The sequence below is a fragment of the Coregonus lavaretus genome (assembly GCF_964263955.1).
Source record: "Coregonus lavaretus genome assembly, contig: HAP1_SCAFFOLD_525, whole genome shotgun sequence".
Taxonomy (NCBI): Eukaryota; Metazoa; Chordata; class Actinopteri; order Salmoniformes; family Salmonidae; genus Coregonus; species Coregonus lavaretus.
Window position 1 is genome coordinate 40,689 of NW_028164736.1, and position 21,559 is coordinate 62,247.

Genomic DNA, 21,559 nt, shown 5'->3' on the forward strand with positions numbered 1-21,559 from the left:
TAACAAACTATAGTTTTGGCAAGTCGGTTAGGACATCTACTTTGTGCATGACACAAGTAATTTTTCCAACAATTGTTTACAGACAGATTATTTTCACGTATAATTCACTGTACCAGTGGGTCAGAAGTTTACATAGACTAAGTTGACTGCGCCTTTAAACAGCTTGGAAAATTCCAGAAAATGATGTCATGGCTTTAGAAGCTTCTGATAGGCTAATTGACATCATTTGAGTCAATTGGAGGTGTACCTGTGGATGTATTTCAAGGCCTACCTTCAAACTCAGTGCCTCTTTGCTTGACATCATGGGAAAATCAGCCAAGACCTCAGAAAAAAATGTGTAGACCTCCACAAGTCTGGTTCATCCTTGGGAGCAATTTCCAAATGCCTGAAGGTACCACGTTCATCTGTACAAACAATAGTACGCAAGTATAAACACCATGGGACCACGCAGCCGTCATACCGCTCAGGAAGGAGACGCGTTCTGTCTCCTAGAGATGAATGTACTTTGGTGCGAAAAGTGCAACTCAATCCCAGAACAACAGCAAATGACCTTGTGAAGATGCTGGAGGAAACAGGTACAAAAGTATCTATATCCACAGTAAAACAAGTCCTATATCGACATAACCTGAAAGGCCGCTCAGCAAGGAAGAAGCCACTGCTCCAAAACCGCCATAAAAAAGCCAGACTATGGTTTGCAACAGCACATGGGGACAAAGATCGTACTTTTTGCAGAAATGTCCTCTGATCTGATGAAACAAAAATATAACTATTTGGCCATAATGACCATTGTTATGTTTGGAGGAAAAAGGGGGAGTTTGCAAGCCGAAGAACACCATCCCAACCGTAAAGCACGGGGTGGCAGCATCATGTTGTGGGGGTGCTTTGCTGCAGGAGGGACTGGTGCACTTCACAAAATAGATGGCATCATGAGGAAGGAAAATGATGTGGATATATTGAAGCAACATCTCAAGACATCCGTCAGGAAGTTAAAGCTTGGTCGCGAATGGGTCTTCCAAATGGACAATGACCCCAAGCATACTTCCAAAGTTGTGGCAAAATGGCTTAAGGATGACAAAGTCAAGGTATTGGAGTGGCCATCACAAAGCCCTGACCTCAATCCTATAGAAAATCTGTGGGCAGAACTGAAAAAGCGTGTGTGAGCAAGGAGGCCTACAAACCTGACTCAGTTACACCAGCTCTGTCAGGAGGAATGTGCCAAAATTCACCCAACTTATTGTGGAAGGCTACCCGAAACGTTTGACCCAAGTTAAACAATTTAAAGGCAATGCTACCAAATCCTAATTGAGTGTATGTAAACTTCCGACTTCAACTGTATGCCCAGGGTTGCCAGGTCTAGGGCCTGGGTCCCTAAGCGACAGCTTATGACTGGAGCCGGCCCTGCTTAACACCACACAGTGTTTCTGTGCACGCATCATTTTGGTGATGTTGCCAGCCAACCCTCTATATGCAGCTAATATATAGGATGACTCGTTGGAGAGAACAGAGCTAGAAGGCAGGCTGGCTGCTACTGCATGAGAACACAGATGACATAACGACATGGAATAAAATAAAATGTGTGTGTATATGCACAACAACTGAAATATTACCCAAATGAAATATTTTATTAAAGTGATGTGAATAAATGATGGTTAATAAGTGATAAGCAGTAATGGGCAGTCACTACCATCATGGGACTTTTTATTCATTGTGTTATTCTGTGTTAAATGTTCTGCATTCAACCCACATAGGGCCTGATTCAGACACAGGAAACGTACACTTCTCAGTCGTTGGTATTCAGACTTACCTTATGCAGGTGCGTAACGGACTTTGCAGGCGTGGTTCCCTTGCGCGCTGAAAACCCTCCCACTTGCTGGCCTACAGATTTTCTCATGGAGTTTTACTTCAGTAGGGTTTTTAAGTACATTTATCTAAAGCCATCCCTTTGATTTTGGTGTACCTTTTTTTTTTATTTGAATGTTCTTGACACAGACTCACTAGAATATATGGAGAGAATGTTCAGAATATAGGGATCTATGACAGGAAGCCATATTCGGCTCCTTTCCAGCACCAAACATACTATGATCATGTGTATTATTTAGGGTTAGGAAAGTATTTATTAATAAATACATAAATAAAATGGTTTGGGACAGCCTTTTACGCACTAAATATATTGGTGAATCAAAAAATACAGTGGTTTGAGTCATTCTAAAAGTTGCCATATTTCAATCCATTAAATATTGGAAGGTGAGAAAAGTGTACAATAGAGGTTGTTGAACAGTAGTCCTAAAAATCTACCCTAATAATCTTCACTAAATCATGGAACTGTGATGACAATGGTCCAGTCGTGGTGAACCGTGCGCCCGGCTCTAGGTTTAACCTGCTAGGTGTATGGCCTGCTGTTCCATAATGATTCAAATAGGTTACATGTCCCAAATTATTGCACATCTTTGTAATGTTAGTCTAATAATCAGCCACTATTGCTAGCGATATTTGAATATTCATTTCTCTACCACAAGCCGCCTCCAACGCCGTTTTAAATCATTTGGCAGTACATTCTCAGGAACGTGACAGATAAAATAAATAAACTAATGATGTAGGCTAATGGAATGATGCAGAACGTAAGTAAACTTAACACTAAAGTCATCAGTACTGCAGCCAGAGGACTTTTCACAGTCCCCAGGTACTGAACAAAAATATAAATGCAACAATTTTACTGAGTTACAGTTCACATAAGGAAATCAGTCAATTGAAATAAATAAATTAGGCCCTAATCTATGGATTTCACATGACTGGGCAGGGGCGCAGCCATGGGTGGGCCTGGGAGGGCATAGGCCCACCCTCTGGAGAGCCAGGACCTGCCAATCAGAATGAGTTTTTCCTCACAAAGGGGCATTATTACAAACAGAAATACTCCTCAGTTTCATCAGCTGCCCGGGTGGCTGGTCTCAGACGATCCCACAGGTGAAGAAGCTGGATGTGGAGGTCCTGGGCTGGAGTGGTTACACGTGGTTTGCGGTTGTGAGCCCGGTTGGACGTACTGCCAAATGATTTAAAACGGCGTTGGAGGCGGCTTGTGGTAGAGAAATGAATATTCAAATATCTGGCAACAGCTCTAGTAGACATTCCTTCAGTCAGCATGCCAATTGCACGCTCCCTCAAAACTTGAGATATCTGTGGCATTGTGTTGTGTGACAAAACTGCACATTTTAGAGTGGCCTTTTATTGTCCCCAGCATAAAGTGAACTTGTGTAATGATCATGCTGTTTAATCATCTTGATATGCCACACCTGTCAGGTGGATGGATTATCTTGGCAAAGGAGAAATGCTCAGTAACAGGGATGTATGAAAAAAAAAAAATTAAGTATGCACTCACTACATTTAAGTCGCTCTGGATAAGAGCGTCTGCTAAATGACTAAAAATGTAAAAGTAAACAAATTTGGCAACATAATTTGAGAGAAATACGTTTTTTGTGCATATGGAAAAGTACTAAGTACTGTTGCACTGTTGTTATTCTGTCTCTCACTGTTCAAATAAACCTACCATTTAAAATTATAGACTGATCATGTCTTTGTCAGTGGGCAAACGTACAAAATCAGCAGGGGATCAAATACTTTTTTCCCTCACTGTAGGCTGTGTGTGATGTTTTAAATATATGTAGTTCAGTCGTTGACTAATAATGTTCTGTACTATGTACTATGTCATGTTTCATGTGGACCCCAGGAAGAGTTGCTGCTGCTTTAGCAGCGGCTAATGGGGATCCTAATAAATACCAATCCCAAAATCAGTGACAGTTATAAATGTATGTCGGTGTAACTGACGGTGGCTGCCGATAGTGGCTAATATTTAACAGGTTACAAATTGTAAATAAATAAATAACAAGTGCATAAAAGGGAATTACGTTGCTTTAACTCGGGTCGGAATTCCCCCCATAATGCATAGTGGATTTATTGTTAACAAACCGAAACTACCTGTGACCAGGCAATATCGGTGAGAGGAGCGCCCTTTATCAAATCAAACAATAATCTGTGCTGCCAGATTATATTGTCAACAAAGCAATGGTTCTTTGTTCAGATACACCTATTTTCTATACAAATGTGTTACATTTTCTAACTAGTTTTCCTTGGGAAGGCAGATAAAATGCATTTTGATTTAGAGCTCACAAAATGTTTACATGTAAAATGTGAAAACTCTGAATCCTAAATCGTTACTCCACATGCTTGACATTAGGGGTGTACCGAGTACTCATACAAAACAAGTATTGTAATGAATATGGAGAATTTTCAGAATACGATTGAGTATTTTGTGTAATTATCGTGATTAGAAAAAAAGTAATGATCTGTTTCCGGCGCGCATCCCTCTCACTCAGTGTCAACGGGTGTTCACTGTAAATAACTCAATTGGCTAGTTCTGTTTGGATGTAACATAACAAATTCTGCTGTCTGAAATGAAACAGTCGGGGTCGTAGGTTGAGCCTCCTGCCACAATCGGAGGAAAACAAGCCCCTCCCTCCGTTATCACTTTCCCAGACACACACACACACACAACACCCCATTTAGCCATACCTTAGGTTTAGCTGTATTTTTAGACACTCCGTTTAGCCATACCCTAGGTTTAGCTGTATTTCTACACACCCCATATAGCCATACCTTAGATTTAGCTGTATTTCTACACACCCCATTTAGCCATACCCTAGGGTTAGCAGTATTTCTACACACCCCATTTAGCCATATCCTAGGGTTAGCAGTATTTCTACACACCCCATTTAGCCATACCTTAGGTTTAGCTGTATTTCTACACACCCCATTTAGCCAAACCCTTGGTTTAGCTGTATTTCTACACACCCCATTTAGCCATACCCTAGGGTTAGCAGTATTTCTACACACCCCATTTAGCCAAACCCTTGGTTTAGCTGTATTTCTACACACCCCATTTAGCCATACCCTAGGGTTAGCAGTATTTCTACACACCCCATTTAGCCATACCTTAGGTTTAGCTGTATTTCTACACACCCCATTTAGCCATAGCTGTATTTTAACACATCCCATTTAGCCATACCCTTGGTTTAGCTGTATTTTAACACACCCCATTTAGCCATACCTTAGGGTCAGCTGTATTTCTACACACCCCATTTAACCATACCCTTGGTTTAGCTGTATTTTAACACACCCCATTTAGCCATACCTTAGGGTCAGCTGTATTTCTACACACCCCATTTAGCCATACCTTAGGTTTAGCTGTATTTTAACACACCCCATTTAGCCATACCTTAGGGTCAGCTGTATTTCTACACACCCCATTTAGCCATACCTTAGGTTTACCCCCCTAATCAAACCCGCCTGCCTGAAAATTGTAGAGAGGCTGTGTGGCCCACAGATGGTGGATAAAGTGAGAACCGTCCCACTCTCTGACAAAGACAGAATTGATCAAATGGCTGGAGATTGTCAAAACCAGCTGCACGAGAAGCTTAGGAATGTTCCCTTTGCCATTCAGTTGGATGAAACAACAACAGTGTCAGACGAATCCGTGCTCATCGTTTATGTGCAATATATTGACGGTGACGACTTGAAACAAGACATTCTTATGTCTACCAATCTAGCCACAACAACAACAGGCCAATATTTTTTTTTTTATAGCTATGGACTCATATCTCTCGTCCAACAATCTGCCCTAGGAGAATATTGTTGCATGCTGCACTGCTGGGGCTGCAGCGTTGATGGGCAAAAACAAGGGATTTCACAGCCGATTGAAGGAAAAAGTCCCGGAGTGCGCAATTTTCCACTGCATGCTACATCGCCAAGCATTGGCCAGTAAGAAACACGTTCAGAAGACCTTAGTAACACCCTGGCAACTGTTGTAAACTTAATTAAGTCTCGCCCCACTAACAAGAGACTGTTTGCCCAGCTGTGTGAGGATGAAGCGCATCAAACACTGCTGTTACACACAGAGGTACGCTGGTTGTCACGTGAACAAGTGCTTGTGCGTTTTATGGAACTGCAGGAAAATATAAAGGAATTCTTGCAAGATCACAATCGACCACTGCGCGAACAGCTGACTGGTGCGTTTTGGATCAAAACGGCATACCTAGTGGATACATTCACTCTCTACAACGAGACAAACAAGCGGATGCAGGGTCCTGAATCAAACGTCATGCACTGCAAAGACCCTCTCGACGCTTTTGTGCGGAAACTGGAGTACAGAGTTGGAAAAAATGTCAAAAGGGGAGCTACAACAATTTCCACTGCTGATGAAACAGTCTGGTGGCACTGTGCCTGCGTCTTTACGCACTGAGTTTACCCGGCACACGAACATGCTTCGGGAGGAAATTAAATCCTGTTTTGCCGATGTTGACGAATACTTATCAAATACCACAGCTTTTCTTAGATACAAGTAGGGGGGGGGGGGCTCCAAGGAAAAAAAGGTTGGGAACCACTGTCCTAGGTGGACAGGCAGACCGAAAGATGTACTTGCAGACTGGGTAAAAACAGAATCAAATGCAAATGTTGTAGCTTATGGTGTCATTACCTTGTTGACATGCTTTTCAGATAGTGGCTAGACAGAAGCCAATAAGTCTTCTTTATTCAAAATGGAAAAGTAAAATAAATAGAACCTAATCAAGCTAATGTATACAGTAAAACGGGTTGCTAGCCCGTTAGCAGAACAAACCGTTGCCTCTCACCATAGCACCTTGCTTGCGCGATCGGTCTCCCCTTTTCGCACGCACCTGTTAAAGACAACCTATGCTTGATCTGAAAATGTGCTCGGATGATTCGTATGGAGGGTGTGACGCAATGCGGAGCCTCCAGAGGGACAAATCAAGCTCTGTAACGCATTGCTGTGTGCCTCTCAAATGTTGTAACAATGCGGAGGGCTCTGTATAGCAGATCGGCGCGACGGTCAGTCCGATTCGGTGGCCAGTCATATCTGGCGTCGACACCGGCCCATGAATCTGAATCGGTGTATGCGAACGTGAGTAGATTACCTTGGAAGCAACGGTCCGGACATCTTGGACGCAGTCTCCAATTCTTATTATACCTCAGTGGTGCCATCTAATGGTGTTCATTCCTAATCACTATGGGCCTTAGAAGCCCATATGATTAACATTTTAGTGGCTCAGTCAAGTTTGTCCAGTGTGCAGATTACACATTTCATACTAATACTGTGTCTTGCATCTTCAGGGAAGCATGCTCAGCCCACGTGGGTTTATAATAAATCATGTGGTGGGTGCTTTATGTGCCCTATAAAGCCACAGCATTCAAAGACTGCTTTTAGTGTGCGTCAATTACTAGTATAACCAAGTGGATTTGGGATCATATTATTTCAACCGTAAAAAAAAAATTAAAAAATCGGACAGATCCAATCGATCACAAGAAGCTCGCCATCTCCATCTTTAAAGCAACAATCAGAAGATTAAACAAAACGCTCGTGCCGCCGTTTCGGTAAAAAACTGAGGGATGGGGCTGGAGAAATGTAACCATTCAAATTCATAGACAGCTATGAATGCAAGGTCTTGACCATCCCATGATATTAAAATTAGTTTTAAACATGTTGAGGCTATATAGGTGTTCGTTTACGTTCACTTCAGAAACATTAATTAGCATCAACAGGGTGGAGAGAGCATTGGCCCAGAGGGACACTGCAAGCAGGGAGGCTAGAAGGGCCACAAACATACCGTTAGAAATGGGGGCGTCCCAAATAGCACCCTGTTCACTTTATAGAGCACTACTTTCCACCAGGGCCCCTCTGTCTGGGTCAAAAGTAGTGCACTATATAGGGAATATGGTGCCATTTGGGAGGCAACCGGAGGAGGATGCATTCGTTTTCTCTCTCACACAGGGCATCGTGGCGGGGCTAACCATTTTAGAGTAGACCATTCTATTGGTCCCTACATTGGAAACTACTTTTGACTCCCATGGGCCCTTTTTTGAAAAGTAGTGCACATACAGTCGTATGAAAAAGTTTGGGCACCCCTCTGAGGCTGCATAATAAATTTACTAATTGTCATTGGGTGCCCAAACTTTTTCATACGACTGTGTATGTAACCGGTGTGAAATGGCTAGCTAGTTAGCGGTGCGCACTAGTAGCGTTTCAATCGGGTGACGTCACTCGCTCTGAGACCTTGAAGTAGTTGTTTCCCTTTGCTCTGCAAGGGGCCGCGGCTTTTGTGGAGCGACGGGTAACGGTGCTTCGAGGGTGACCACTGTTGGGTTCTATTTTTCTCATAATTGGATCTGTATGTGATGAATAGCTTGGAAGGAATGCATTAATGAGGAGCATAGGTTTGAACTGTACTGATATGGATTGTTTCACATAGCAGGCTGTGATTCATGTGGGGAACGTTAGGGGGTAGGTCAGATAGGACTTGTATTTCTTACAGATACGAACACTCTCTCTTTGTTGTCTGTGAAACTGTCCTTGAACGTATGTACATGGAGTACAGATTGGAGGGGTGTCTTTTGGGTGCTGACTCCACAGGTTATTATGATAGCAACTTATGCCTGGGAACGGTGGAGCGCCAAGGGGTGGAGCGCCAAGGGGTGGGACTAACCCGTGCACCAACGGATTGGCTGAGTAAAGTCTAAACCACACTCAGTCCTTTACTCTGATTGGCCAACAGAAGAGGTGGGAACTATCTGTCAGAGTATTTGAGAAAGAACCTGTAAACAATGTTTTAGTTCTCTGAGTGCCCTGCGTGGTATTTCAGTGGACCCGTATATACGAACCTTCATACTTATCATACATACATTTTGCATATAATAAATTAAGCTTGGATTGAAGATCTCTTGATTCTTATTCCAATACCAGATTTGAATTACGCAATTTCTAACACCACTGATGTGTGTAGCAGGGTCCCTGGTTCAAGCCCAGGTAGGAGCAAGGAGAGGGACGGAAGCAACACTGTTACATATATATAGGGAATGGGGTGCCATATCAGATGCACCCAATCTTTACTCTCCTCACATCAGCTCGTTAATAAAAACGTACACCGAAAGAATTCAACACAAGTCAACTGTTTCTACAAAATAGAGAAAGTTCAAATCAAATTTATTTGTCACATGCGTCGACTACAACAGGTGTAGACCTTACCGTGAAAACGCTTACTTACAAGCCCTTAACCAACAATGCAGTTAAGAAAATAGAGATAAGAATACTATCAACTTGCATTAGGAGACTCAATTTAAAACAGAAAATATCCCAGGAAGGTACGATACACTGTCCGAGCAAGTTCTTCCAGTTGCAGTCACTGCAATGGAGGGGGATACATTGAGTAAAGAATTAGCCTGAGATCAAAGGACACCCTGAGATTCAACAGGAGGTCTCGGACCCCTCTCCTTTCACAGATAGTAGTATCCATTTACCCACCCGTCTGCTTCACATACTTAAAATGGGCCAGTTTCATGGACAGAGATTAAAGTCTTGGACTAACAAGCATTCTATTTAGTCCTATGACTATGCTTAACCTGTGTCCGGGAAACCAGCCTCGTCAAGTTAGCAACCGTGTGCGACATGTAAAATCATTTAGCGAAAGAGAGCGTTAAACAAACCAGACCCATTAAATAATCAGTCCAACTACAGATCATTTTGGAAGGTTATCCCAGTAACTAAAAAAAACAGTCAGGTAGGTAGATTCATTCTAGAACTCGTAACACTCCTTCTCCCCCCCCCCACACACATAAAGAAACTCAAACTTCTGTCAGAAAAAAAGGCATCCACTCCCCTCCAAAACATCTCCAGTTCAATCTGCCTAGTACATTTACTTTGACAATTGCAAAAAAAACAGGACACATTTCTTGATTTAAAAACAGGAAAGCAGCAGCAGTGCTACAGTATTTCTCTTCAATTTCCTAAAAAAGGTTCATATTGTGTAGGTTAGTCCTCATCCTCTTCTACTCCCACACGTGACGCTTGCAGTGTGCCACCGCCTGGGAGAGAACACAGACAACAGACAACAGGTCAGACAGAAATAGGCCATCCCTAGGGGCTAGTTTGTCCTTTAGATAAGATATCTTGTCTGTGACACTCAGAGGAGTACTTTCGTCACAAGATTTCCAGAACAGACCTGGATGAGCCGTGCTTCTCGGCCAGTCATAATGCACGGCCCGGAAATTACAGTTTCATAAAATCAGGAATTTTGCATTGCATTCATTTAACCAGGTGAGCTGCAATGAGAATCTATTTTTCCAAGGGAACCCTGGAATGAAACGTTGACCAATGCGGTTGTGCTACTATAAGACGGACAGCGTGCACAGGAACAGTCCATGGTGCAGTGCAGACTGTGTTGAGTACTCACGTTGCAGCGTTTTGCTGCGTCCATGTTCTTGCACCAGAAGGCAGGTCCCCAGCTACACTGCTCCATACCCAGAAGACTTTGCACTGCCTCGGGACACACCCCCACCTTCTGTAATCCAGGACAAACACAGACACAAGCATTCATATACCCTTCATTCAACCAGGCAAGTCAGTTAACTGAATTCTTCATTCAACCAGGCAAGTCAGTTAACTGAATTCGTCATTCAACCAGGCAAGTCAGTTAACTGAATTCTTCATTCAACCAGGCAAGTCAGTTAACTGAATTCTTCATTCAATCAGGCAAGTCAGTTAACTGAATTCTTCATTCAACCAGGCAAGTCAGTTAACTGAATTCTTCATTCAACCAGGCAAGTCAGTTAACTGAATTCTTCATTCAACCAGGCAAGTCAGTTAACTGAATTCTTCATTCAACCAGGCAAGTCAGTTAACTGAATTCTTCATTCAACCAGGCAAGTCAGTTAACTGAATTCTTCATTCAACCAGGCAAGTCAGTTAACTGAATTCGTCATTCAACCAGGCAAGTCAGTTAACTGAATTCGTCATTCAACCAGGCAAGTCAGTTAACTAAATTTATCTTTATTAACTCCTTGGACACTAGATTTTTTTCCATATATGTTTTTCCCCCTCATATCATCACCATCCTTCTGACACCTTTTTTCTATATTAAAATATATTCCTCCTCTATGTATTCCAGTGCTCACCATGCAGACAAAGTCAGGGTCCAGCACCTGCAGCAGTAGCTGAACCAGCATAGGCTCATACAGCTCAACCAGCTGGTCACACTGGAGGAGACAGAGTGGTTAACAGTCACACCAAAAAAAATATTAATAGTTGAGCAGTTACTATCCAATATCCATTCTTCTTCTTCGTCTAAGGTTGCAGTAACAGGATTCAGGAAACAGTGTAATCTACTAACGATAATAAAAATGTTTCCTCATAAAGTGCAACACAAGTAGATGTCATTCGATCCTCACCTTGCTCCTGATGCCCTCTGGGACAAAGCTGCAGGCTTTCCGGACTGCGTCTTCAATCTGAGCCTCTGTGGCGTTCTGTTCCAGGATCCCATCGATGTAACGCACAGCCATCTTACACACGTCACAGAAGCCGCCCGCCTCGACCTGGGACCGCTCCATCACCGCTGAGGGATGGAGGAACAAGGAGGAGTCAACAGGATTATCTAACTTCATCTGGATTGGATCACGACCAATAAATCGGCAGAGCCAATATTGGCCTTTTCTAGTTTAATGGTATTGAATATCGGCCATCGGCCTCCTTGACCCCCCAAAAATCTGTATCGGCCCAAAAAATAAAATCCATATCGGTCGTTCTCTAATCTGGATGCATTAAAAACAGCCAACAGGGCCTGTCCCATGCATCTCAAACACACACAGGATGGATGATCACACACACACGCCCCCCTTCTAGACTTTTCCACGCACACACACACCCTCTACTCACGGATGAAGGCGCGGCTGGCGTCCTGGCAGAGCCCCAGCACGGTGCAGATAGTCTTGGGGTCGGCCTCCTGCACCAGCAGATCAATGATGTCCTGGCCGTAGGTCTCAATCAGGGCCTTACACTGGGCCGACAGGGAGGAGGGCAGCACGGAGCACACCTTCTCCAAAGCATGCACCACCTCTTGCTGAGGGGGGGAGTGGAAGAGCACAGAGGTCAGTTAGGCATGACCTAATCTTGTTCCCAGACACTTCTGCCCAAATGCCAACGTCAAATGCAAATGTCAAACTTGGCTTTCATTAGCAAACAGAAAGAAACTCTTGGTGCATAGGCATTGGCTTAATCTACCAACCAATCATCTCCCACAACACCTTCCCCCTAACCCTCCTTGTATGAGTCTTCCATACGGTTATTGCTCCATTTGGAGCCACGCCTCGCAGTGATGTGATTCGCTAAAATGAAATGATCACATATACTTTGTTGTGAAGCTTTGACAAACAAAACAACAAACCATCAGGTGTATCCGACGGACAGTCAGCCAGTACAACTCTCTCCGGTTACTGGGGCAAAGCCTGAAGTCAACAGGTGCAACTGCAAGCCTGAAGTCAACAGGTGCAACTGCAAGCCTGAAGTCAACAGGTGCAACTGCAAGCCTGAAGTCAACATGTGCAACTGCAAGCCTGAAGTCAACACCTAAGACCTCTTTCTCTCTCTTACGCTCATTTTCCCTCTATCGTTCCAGTGCAGAACTCTTTTTCCAATGCGCTCGCTGATGTTCAGTGTGGCTGGACTATTATGGCCCTGGTAGATGTATTGGGGTTGACATTTTAGTTAAAAGGGAGGTTGCGTGTTGTTTATTGTTGTTTGAACTGTATAGATTTGGTGTGGAACTATTGACATTTGGCCGAGAAGATTTGGGACATTTTTAAGGCCTTTGCAAAAACCTACAGGAGGGTATCTCTCCAGGAACAGGGTTGGAGTTAAAACCTACAGGAGGGTATCTCTCCAGGAACAGGGTTGGAGTTAAAACCTACAGGAGGGTCTCTCCAGGAACAGGGTTGGAGTTAAAACCTACAGGAGGGTATCTCTCCAGGAACAGGGTTGGGCAGCCCTGCTGTCGGCAGTCTCTTCTGCTGCTGTGTGTCTGGTAGCGGGTCTGGATCTATCTTACCCTTTTCCTTTCGGCAGGGTTAATACCTGCCTGGCACCCGAATAAAAATAATTTTCTTTACCCTCTAACACAGGGGTGTCAAACGTCCGGCCCGCGGGCCGGATCAGGCCCGCAAACGGGTTTAATCAGGCCCGCGAGATGATTAAAAAAATAAATTTAATAAATTTTAAAAAAAGACACTTTTTTTTGTAAAGTATAAAAATGCGCTGCAATTTTTCAATAAAATAAACTGCTGTTCCAATTGCGTCCACTGGATGGCGCAATAGCAATTGTGTTAAGCAAGCAAACTGTTTATACCGGGGCAGAGCAAGTAGGTCAAGCACGTGCAGCCAATGAGCTACTTTGTTTTGCCCGCGATATTTATTACGGCTTCTACTTTTAACATTATGTGCTTTGGCACCCTCATTGCCCCAATATGTCTCTGTCAAAAAAGAGAAAAGTGGACGCAGAGTGCAGAGTGTTCCAAGAAAAATGGTCATCCTATTTATTCACGGAATTGAATGGGAAAGCTGTATGTTTGGTGTGTTCAGAGCATGTTGCAGTGCTGAAAGAATATAACCTTCGTCGCCACTATGTGAGTCTTCATGCCGACAAATATGACAACTTTCAAGGACAGCGGAGATGAGAGAAGGTGAATGAACTGTTGGCGGGTCTGAAGAAACAGCAGTCTGTGTTTACTCACAGCCGAGACATCAGTGACGCTGCAGTGAAAGCTAGCTACCTCATTGCTAATGAAATCGCAGTGGCTTCAAAACCATTTAGTGAGGGTGAATTTGTAAAAACATGCATGATGAAGGCAGCGGAGATTGTGTGCCCTGAAAAGCGGCAGGCTTTTGCAAATATCAGCCTGACAAGAAACACAGTTGCAGACAGGATTTCCGATCTTTCAGTGGATTTGGACAGCTAGTTGAAGCAAAAAGTAAAGTCATTTATTGCGTTTTCGGTTGCAATTGATGAAAGCACGGACATTACAGATGTTGCACAACTGGCCATTTTCATCCGCGGAGTTGATGACACATTGACCGTCACCGAGGAGTTTGTGGAGTTGGTGCCGATGACAGATACAACGACAGCAGCTGATATTTTTACCGCACTCGTCGGCGCGCTGGACAGGGTCGGAGTGGACTGGTCCCGCGCTGTCAGCCTGACTACAGATGGTGCGCCCTCAATGATCGGGGAAAAAAGCAGGCGTTGTGACAAAGTTCAGAGAGAAAGTGCAATCTGCAAATGGAGGACGTGATTTTTTGACTTTTCACTGTATTTTGCACCAGGAGGCTTTGTGTTGCAAGTCATTAAAGATGGATAACGTCATGAAGGTGGTCATCCAAACTGTTAATTTCATCCGATCCAGAAGCCTGAATCACCGTCAGTTTGACAGCCTTCTCAGAGAGAAAGACCACATCTATGGCCTGCCATACCACACTGAGGTAAGATGGTTAAGCCGAGGTGCTGTGCTGAGGCGTTTCTTTGATTTACGAGAAGAAATTGAACAGTTCATGGAAGAAAAGGGCAAACCAGTGTTAGAATTTCATTCCGCAGAATGGATGCAGGACCTTGCATTTATGGTGGATGTTACAGAGCACCTGAATAACTTGAACAAACAGCTGCAAGGGCGCAACAAAGTTGTCACGCAGTATTATGACAGCATACGTTCTTTCAAGTTGAAGCTGTCATTGTGGGAGACGCAACTTGCCGGTGGTGATGCAGCTCACTTCCCCTGTCTGAAAAATGTGTGCGCGACCCAACATGTGGCAGACATGAAGCGGTTCAAAGATAAAATAACGGGACTGTTACGGGAGTTTGAGCAACACTTTCAGATTTATGTTTATATGTTTTTATGTTGATGTGCTATTGTTTTTAATTGATTTTATTTTATTTGTATATTTAACCTATTCTTGACTCTGTGGTTCTTGCACTTGTTTGGGGAACAGGATTTCATTATTTTTATCTACATTTCTGCCTGAGAAATGACACCCTGATATAGTTCTGTGATATGTGAAACAGTTCTGTTAATCACTGAGGCATTGTGTGTTTGTGTGTTCTTTGTCCTCAGAACTTTCAAATAACTTGAGGTGTTTTATGATTAATAGTGATGTTGTGCTTTTGGACACTGTCCTCAGGCTCCAGCTTTATGTTTATATGTTTTTATGTTGATGTGCTATTGTTTTTAATTGTTTTTATTTTATTTGTATATTTAACCTATTCTTGACTCTGTGGTTCTTGCACTTGTTTGGGGAACAGGATTTCATTATTTTTATCTACATTTCTGCCTGAGAAATGACACCCTGATATAGTTCTGTGATCTGTGAAACAGTTCTGTTAATCACTGAGGCATTGTGTGTTTGTGTGTTCTTTTTCTTTAGAATTTTCAAATAAACTTGACGTGTTTTATGATTAATAGTGATGTTGTGCTTGTACTAATTTGGACACACTGTCCTCAGGCTCCAGCTTTATGTTGTATGTTGATCGTATTAAAACAAAAAAACAACAACTTCAGATTGTTTTCTAAGTTATATATATACCATGATTTTTCCGGTCCGGCCCACTTGGGAATAGATTTTCCTCCATGTGGCCCCTGAGCTAAAATGAGTTTGACACCCCTGCTCTAACAATACCGCTACAGAGTGAAACAATATCCACTGCTGCTTGCACGGTAATACGCATGCCACCATCACACAGGGTCAGAGTAATGTGTGGCCTCAGGATGCAGAGACGAGATGCATTGGACTAAATTCTTGTTCATCCTTGACACACAGGACAAACAAGCCCACTTGGCCTCGGGGGGGGGGGGGGGGGGGTAAAACCTTGTGTACATTCAGACAGAATAATCGTTTTTAGAACCCTCAAGTCACAGCCAACATGTCACTTAATAACAATTTCAGTTGAACTAATTTGAATGAACATTAAAATGTTACGGAGAAGCCGCAAATAGCTCCTTTTGTCTGGATTACTGTGGCTTTTTAGGCGGCAATATTCAAACTGAAAATGTGTTGATGATCCAGCATATGCCAGAGGTGGAGAGCAATCGCATTCATTTATATAGTGCTTTTTATCATGATCAATATTATTTATTGTAACCCCATTACAAAACAGAGTGATGTTTTGGTCATGGGACCATCAGACCGAGAGTAGCACCTCCACTCCTGTTGTTTGAACATGAAACCCTTTACCACATCGTCAAGTGTTTTATAGAAGGTCGTAACTCATGAGCAACCGGTCAGGTGACCTACCTCAGTCTTCTTATGCCCCAGCATGCTCTCCACCTCCTTTATTATGAACTCACATACGACACATTGGGGGGAGCCACGGGCACGCACCATGTTCTACAGAGAGAAGAAGAGGTTAACTAGCTAGCTAAGGACAGTAGTAGTAGTACCCTCATAACACAGTGCATTCTGGGGCATGAACCATGTTCTAGAATAGTGTGGGGATCTATTCTCTTACAACTAGATGTGATGCCTAGCTTAGAAATAATACATTAATGATTAAACATAATAGGTTTGTGCTGTACTGATATAGATTGTTTAACATAACAAGCTGTGATTAATGTGAGGAACCGTTAGGGGGTAGGCTGAGATAGACTTGTGACTCACACACAAACACTGCCTCTTTGTTAAACCGCTCAAGGACATGTGTACTGCTACAGAAACAACTAACGCCTGGCAACAGTGAAGCGCCAACGATAGGTTGGGTAAGTTTAAACCACACCCAGCCTCTACTCTGACAGGCCCAGCCTGGAGCAGGAACTATCTCTGTCAAAGTATTAAAGAGAACCTTGGGTTGAAAAAGTTAGTTCTCTGACTGCCCTGCGTGGTGTTTCAGTGGGCCCGTATATACGAACATCATACACTGCTCAAAAAAATAAAGGGAACACTTAAATAACACAATGTAACTCCAAGTCAATCACACTTCTGTGAAATCAAACTGTCCACTTAGGAAGCAACACTGATTGACAATACATTTCACATGCTGTTGTGCAAATGGAATAAACAGGTGGAAATTATAGGCAATTAGCAAGACACCCCCAATAAAGGACTGGTTTTGCAGTTGGTGACCACAGACCACTTCTCAGTTCCTATGCTTCCTGGCTGATGTTTTGGTCACTTTTGAATGCTGGCAGTGCTTTCACTCTAGTGGTAGCATGAGATGGAGTCTACAACCCACACAAGTGGCTCAGGTAGTGCAGCTCATCCAGGATGGCACATCAATGCGAGCTGTGGGAAGAAGGTTTGCTGTGTCTGTCAGCGTAGTGTCCAGAGCATGGAGGCGCTACCAGAAGACAGGCAAGTACATCAGGAGACGTGGAGGAGGCCGTAGGAGGGCAACAACCCAGCAGCAGGACTGCTACCTCCGCCTTTGTGCAAGGAGGAGCAGGAGGAGCACTGCCAGAGCCCTGCAAAATGACCTCCAGCAGGCCACAAATGTGCATGTGTCTGCTCAAACGGTCAGAAACAGACTCCATGAGGGTGGTATGAGGGCCCGATGTCCACAGGTGGGGGTTGTGCTTACAGCCCAACACCGTGCAGGACGTTTGGCATTTGCCAGAGAACACCAAGATTAGCAAATTCGCCACTGGCGCACTGTGCCCTTCACATATGAAAGCAGGTTCACACTGAGCACGTGACAGACGTGACAGAGTCTGGAGACGCCGTGGAGAACATTCTGCTGCCTGCAACATCCTCCAGCATGACCGGTTTGGCGGTGGGTCAGTCATGGTGTGGGGTGGCATTTCTTTGGGGGGCCGCACAGCCCTCCATGTGCTCGCCAGAGGTAGCCTGACTGCCATTAGGTTCCAAGATGAGATCCTCAGACCCCTTGTGAGACCATATGCTGGTGCGGTTGGCCCTGGGTTCCTCCTAATGCAAGACAATGCTAGACCTCATGTGGCTGGAGTGTGTCAGCAGTTCCTGCAAGAGGAAGGCATTGATGCTATGGACTGGCCCGCCCGTTCCCCAGACCTGAATCCAATTGAGCACATCTGGGACATCATGTCTCGCTCCATCCACCAACGCCACGTTGCACCAGACTGTCCAGGAATTGGCGGATGCTTTAGTCCAGGTCTGGGAGGAGATCCCTCAGGAGACCATCCGCCACCTCATCAGGAGCATGCCCAGGCGTTGTAGGGAGGTCATACAGGCACGTGGAGGCCACACACACTACTGAGCCTCATTTTGACTTGTTTTAAGGACATTACATCAAAGTTGGATCAGCCTGTAGTGTGGTTTTCCACTGTAATTTTGAGGGTGACTCCAAATCCAGACCTCCATGGGTTGATAAATTTGATTTCCATTGATAATTTTTGTGTGATTTTGTTGTCAGCACATTCAACTATGTAAAGAAAAAAGTATTTAACAAGATTATTTCATTCATTCAGATCTAGGATGTGTTATTTTAGTGTTCCCTTTATTTTTTTGAGCAGTGTATTTACCATTCAAGTGTTTGCATTAATTAAAATACTAGTCTATTTTAGAAGACGTGTATTGACCTCTTTTTGTTCCTAATACCAGATTTGAATTGACGCAACTTGACAATAGTAAACATACCAACGTCATAACTACTTTACAAACACATGGTCAGTGTGATTATATCACTTTTTATGTGTATGGAAATGTCTTTGTATTTAAATGTAAATGTATTTCATGTGGAAGAAAGAAAGTGAAGGTACAGTTGTGCAGTTCCAGTGCCTCTGGTACAAGTAGGTTACCTTGGCGGGCTTGAGAGCCTCCATCTTAGTGGCAGGGACCAGTTTGACAGCGGGGATTGCCTTGGCAGCCACCAGCTTCATCATGGGGACAGAGCTCTTCACCTCTGCAGAGCAGAAGCCAGCGCGGGCACAGATATCTTTAGGTTTCTGAGTGGGGAGAATGTCAGAATGGACAGTTAGTTTCTGTGGTATGGTATGAATGTGTCCATGTTGCATCACATGCCGTCAGGATGATGCATGTGTACAACGTGCACAGTCCACTGCACCATAGTCTCAGAGACAGATCCATGCTATACATTTCCTCATGCAATCAATTTCAAACCCACACAATAGGTTCAGTATACTGTCTAATCCAGAAGCCCATGTCACAGGTAGATGATTCTCATGCATAGGGATCAGATGGTTCCAGACACTAATGAAGCATTAAGAAACTATAACATTGGTAGTGAATCATTCATTTTAGGATTGGACGTCTATTAGCAGAACGCTAACAAAATTAGCACAAGTAATAGTGAATTTCCATGGAGGCTGCTAGCTTAATATGCTAACGAGCGCAAAAGAAAATAAACGAATTGCAAAGAAAAGGCAGTCCAGCTCATAAAGTTCTACATATACAGGTAGGAGCTTCCCGAATGTCATTTTTGGTGAGTTTGGACATTTACAAGTGAATGGGAGACATCGTGCAAATGAACAAAGTTTTGACACATGCTTGTCTGAAGGAAGAACAGTACTGTGTCTGTGTGGAGTCGCTAGGGCAACCGGCCTGCCTGCTCTCCTCGGAGAAGATGGGGGCGGAGCAAACAGACCCAGAACAGAAAGGAGAAAAAAAACAAGGAAATCAAGCTACAGTGGCAGCTGTACAGATAACTCATCCAAAAGGGCTTTGGTTTCTCAAACTCAGCTGTACAGATAACTCATCCAAAAGGGCTTTGGCTTCTCAAACACAGAAGAAAGCGAACACGATATGATGCCACGTGACCTTATCAATTCAGCCACTTACTTAGATATCGAGTTAAACTTAAGGGTCGTGTTAACGCAGAATTCTGTGTTTCACGCAGGAGAAAAAAAAAAAGAAACGCATAAGAAATCTCTTGCTTCGTTTTGTAAACACAGATCTAAAATGCTTCACATTGTAATTTCTGCTCGGCATCAGACTAATGTTGTGCTTCTGTTGCACTTTTAAACTCGGGTGAGAATTCATGAACGGCCGTTCTATCAGCAGACAGTACTCTTTTCCTCCGGTACTTTTCTCAGTGTAGTCAGTCTACTTTTCTCCGGTAAAAATGCAAGATTAACTTTAAGCAAAACATTAGAACATGCAGCTGGCTACATTCTTTCTATGATAGGCCTAAACATTAGAAATATGATGGCCATGCATTGTTTTTGCAAAAAATACCTTGCTTTTTCATTGTAAGCTCATTTACTTGTGGCTGCCAGCCAAATAGCGTTGCATTTCTGCTGTCATCTGAAGAAAATGAAGGCATTTTCTGCCGAATGTGCTTCACTAATGCCTTTTTTTGTGAAGGAAAACTATGGTATATTGACTTTCAATATAAAACGCGACCCCTGTAAATACACAGCTGGACTCACCTGCTACCACTGTCCCCTGTTGTGCTGTTTACCAACAAACACCTGACTGGCTCAACTGTTCTGGGGAACTACGGTTTCCTAATGTAAAATGATGTGACAGGTGAAATGAAGAACGCGATCTGCTTTATCTCCTAACGCATTGCACAAGTTGACAGCAGGTACAGTATTTACTTAAAAAATTTAACCAAATATAAAAAATAAAAAAAGAGTCAAAGAAATTGTTTCAACAGTATTGGTGGTATTGAAAAACCATCCCGTGGCTTTTTCCAAATACCCCGGTATACCGCCCAAACCCCGGTATACCGCCAAACCCAGTGGACAAAATGGAGAGGGTTGCACGGACCAATCTGCAGTCTAGTATCACGACACACACATCAAATATGTTTTACAAAAAAAGCTCGACTTGCCTAGGTATTTGCATTCGGCACAAAACAGAGAAACATTGTGATGCAGTTCTAGAACAGTAAAAGGTGAGTATTTAAAGTGAGTAGCACTAGTAGAAAGACAATACAGAAACAGAGCCTCAGGCTGTGGGCAGACAGATTGTCAGAAAATTCCAGATCTTTTTACAATGGTAGTCATCAGTTGACAGATGGACAACGGAGATGATTGTCCGTCAAAAAAAAAACGCTCAATATGTCAGCCTTTTTGCAGGACAAAATTGGACAATGCTGAATGCATAATAGGATTTCATCCCAGTCTCTGTGTGGCTACAGCGTAAAAGGGTAAGAGACTGAACACAGAGCGAGAGAGACCTACCTGTTCCTAGAGACCCATAGCAACCCCAGGAGACGAGAGAGAGCAGGAGGGGAGGAGAGAGAGAGAGAGCAGGAGGGGAGGAGAGCGAGAGAGAGCAGGAGGGGAGGAGAGAGAGAGCAGGAGGGGAGGAGAGAGAGAGAGAGAGAGAGCAGGAGGGGAGGAGAGAGAGAGAGAGAGAGAGCAGGAGGGGAGGAGAGAGAGAGAGAGCAGGAGGGGAGGAGACAGAGAGAGAGCTGGAGGGGAGGAGAGAGAGAGAGAGCAGGAGGGGAGGAGAGAGAGAGAGAGCAGGAGGGGAGGAGAGAGAGAGAGAGCAGGAGGGGAGGAGAGAGAGAGAGCAGGAGGGGAGGAGAGAGAGAGAGAGCAGGAGGGGAGGAGAGAGAGAGAGAGCAGGAGGGGAGGAGAGAGAGAGAGAGCAGGAGGGGAGGAGAGAGAGAGCAGGAGGGGAGGAGAGAGAGAGAGAGAGAGAGCAGGAGGGGAGGAGAGAGAGAGAGAGAGAGAGCAGGAGGGGAGGAGAGAGAGAGAGAGCAGGAGGGGAGGAGACAGAGAGAGAGCTGGAGGGGAGGAGAGAGAG

General features: G+C 43.9%; 1 protein-coding gene across 1 annotated transcript in view; it reads right to left on the bottom strand.

Moving 5' to 3' along the window:
* Window positions 1–9,026: 9,026 nt before the first annotated feature.
* psap (prosaposin) overlaps window positions 9,027–21,559 on the bottom strand; it is a 29,772-nt gene continuing 17,239 nt past the window's right edge. Inside the window, exons 8-14 of the mRNA XM_084191753.1 lie at window positions 18,640–18,786; window positions 16,166–16,258; window positions 11,768–11,951; window positions 11,284–11,447; window positions 11,011–11,091; window positions 10,290–10,397; window positions 9,027–9,921 (exon numbers count right to left, since the gene is read on the bottom strand). Coding sequence (XP_084047879.1) covers window positions 9,886–9,921; window positions 10,290–10,397; window positions 11,011–11,091; window positions 11,284–11,447; window positions 11,768–11,951; window positions 16,166–16,258; window positions 18,640–18,786 — 813 coding nt within the window. The 3' untranslated portion in view covers window positions 9,027–9,885. The remainder of the gene's footprint in view (window positions 9,922–10,289; window positions 10,398–11,010; window positions 11,092–11,283; window positions 11,448–11,767; window positions 11,952–16,165; window positions 16,259–18,639; window positions 18,787–21,559) is intronic.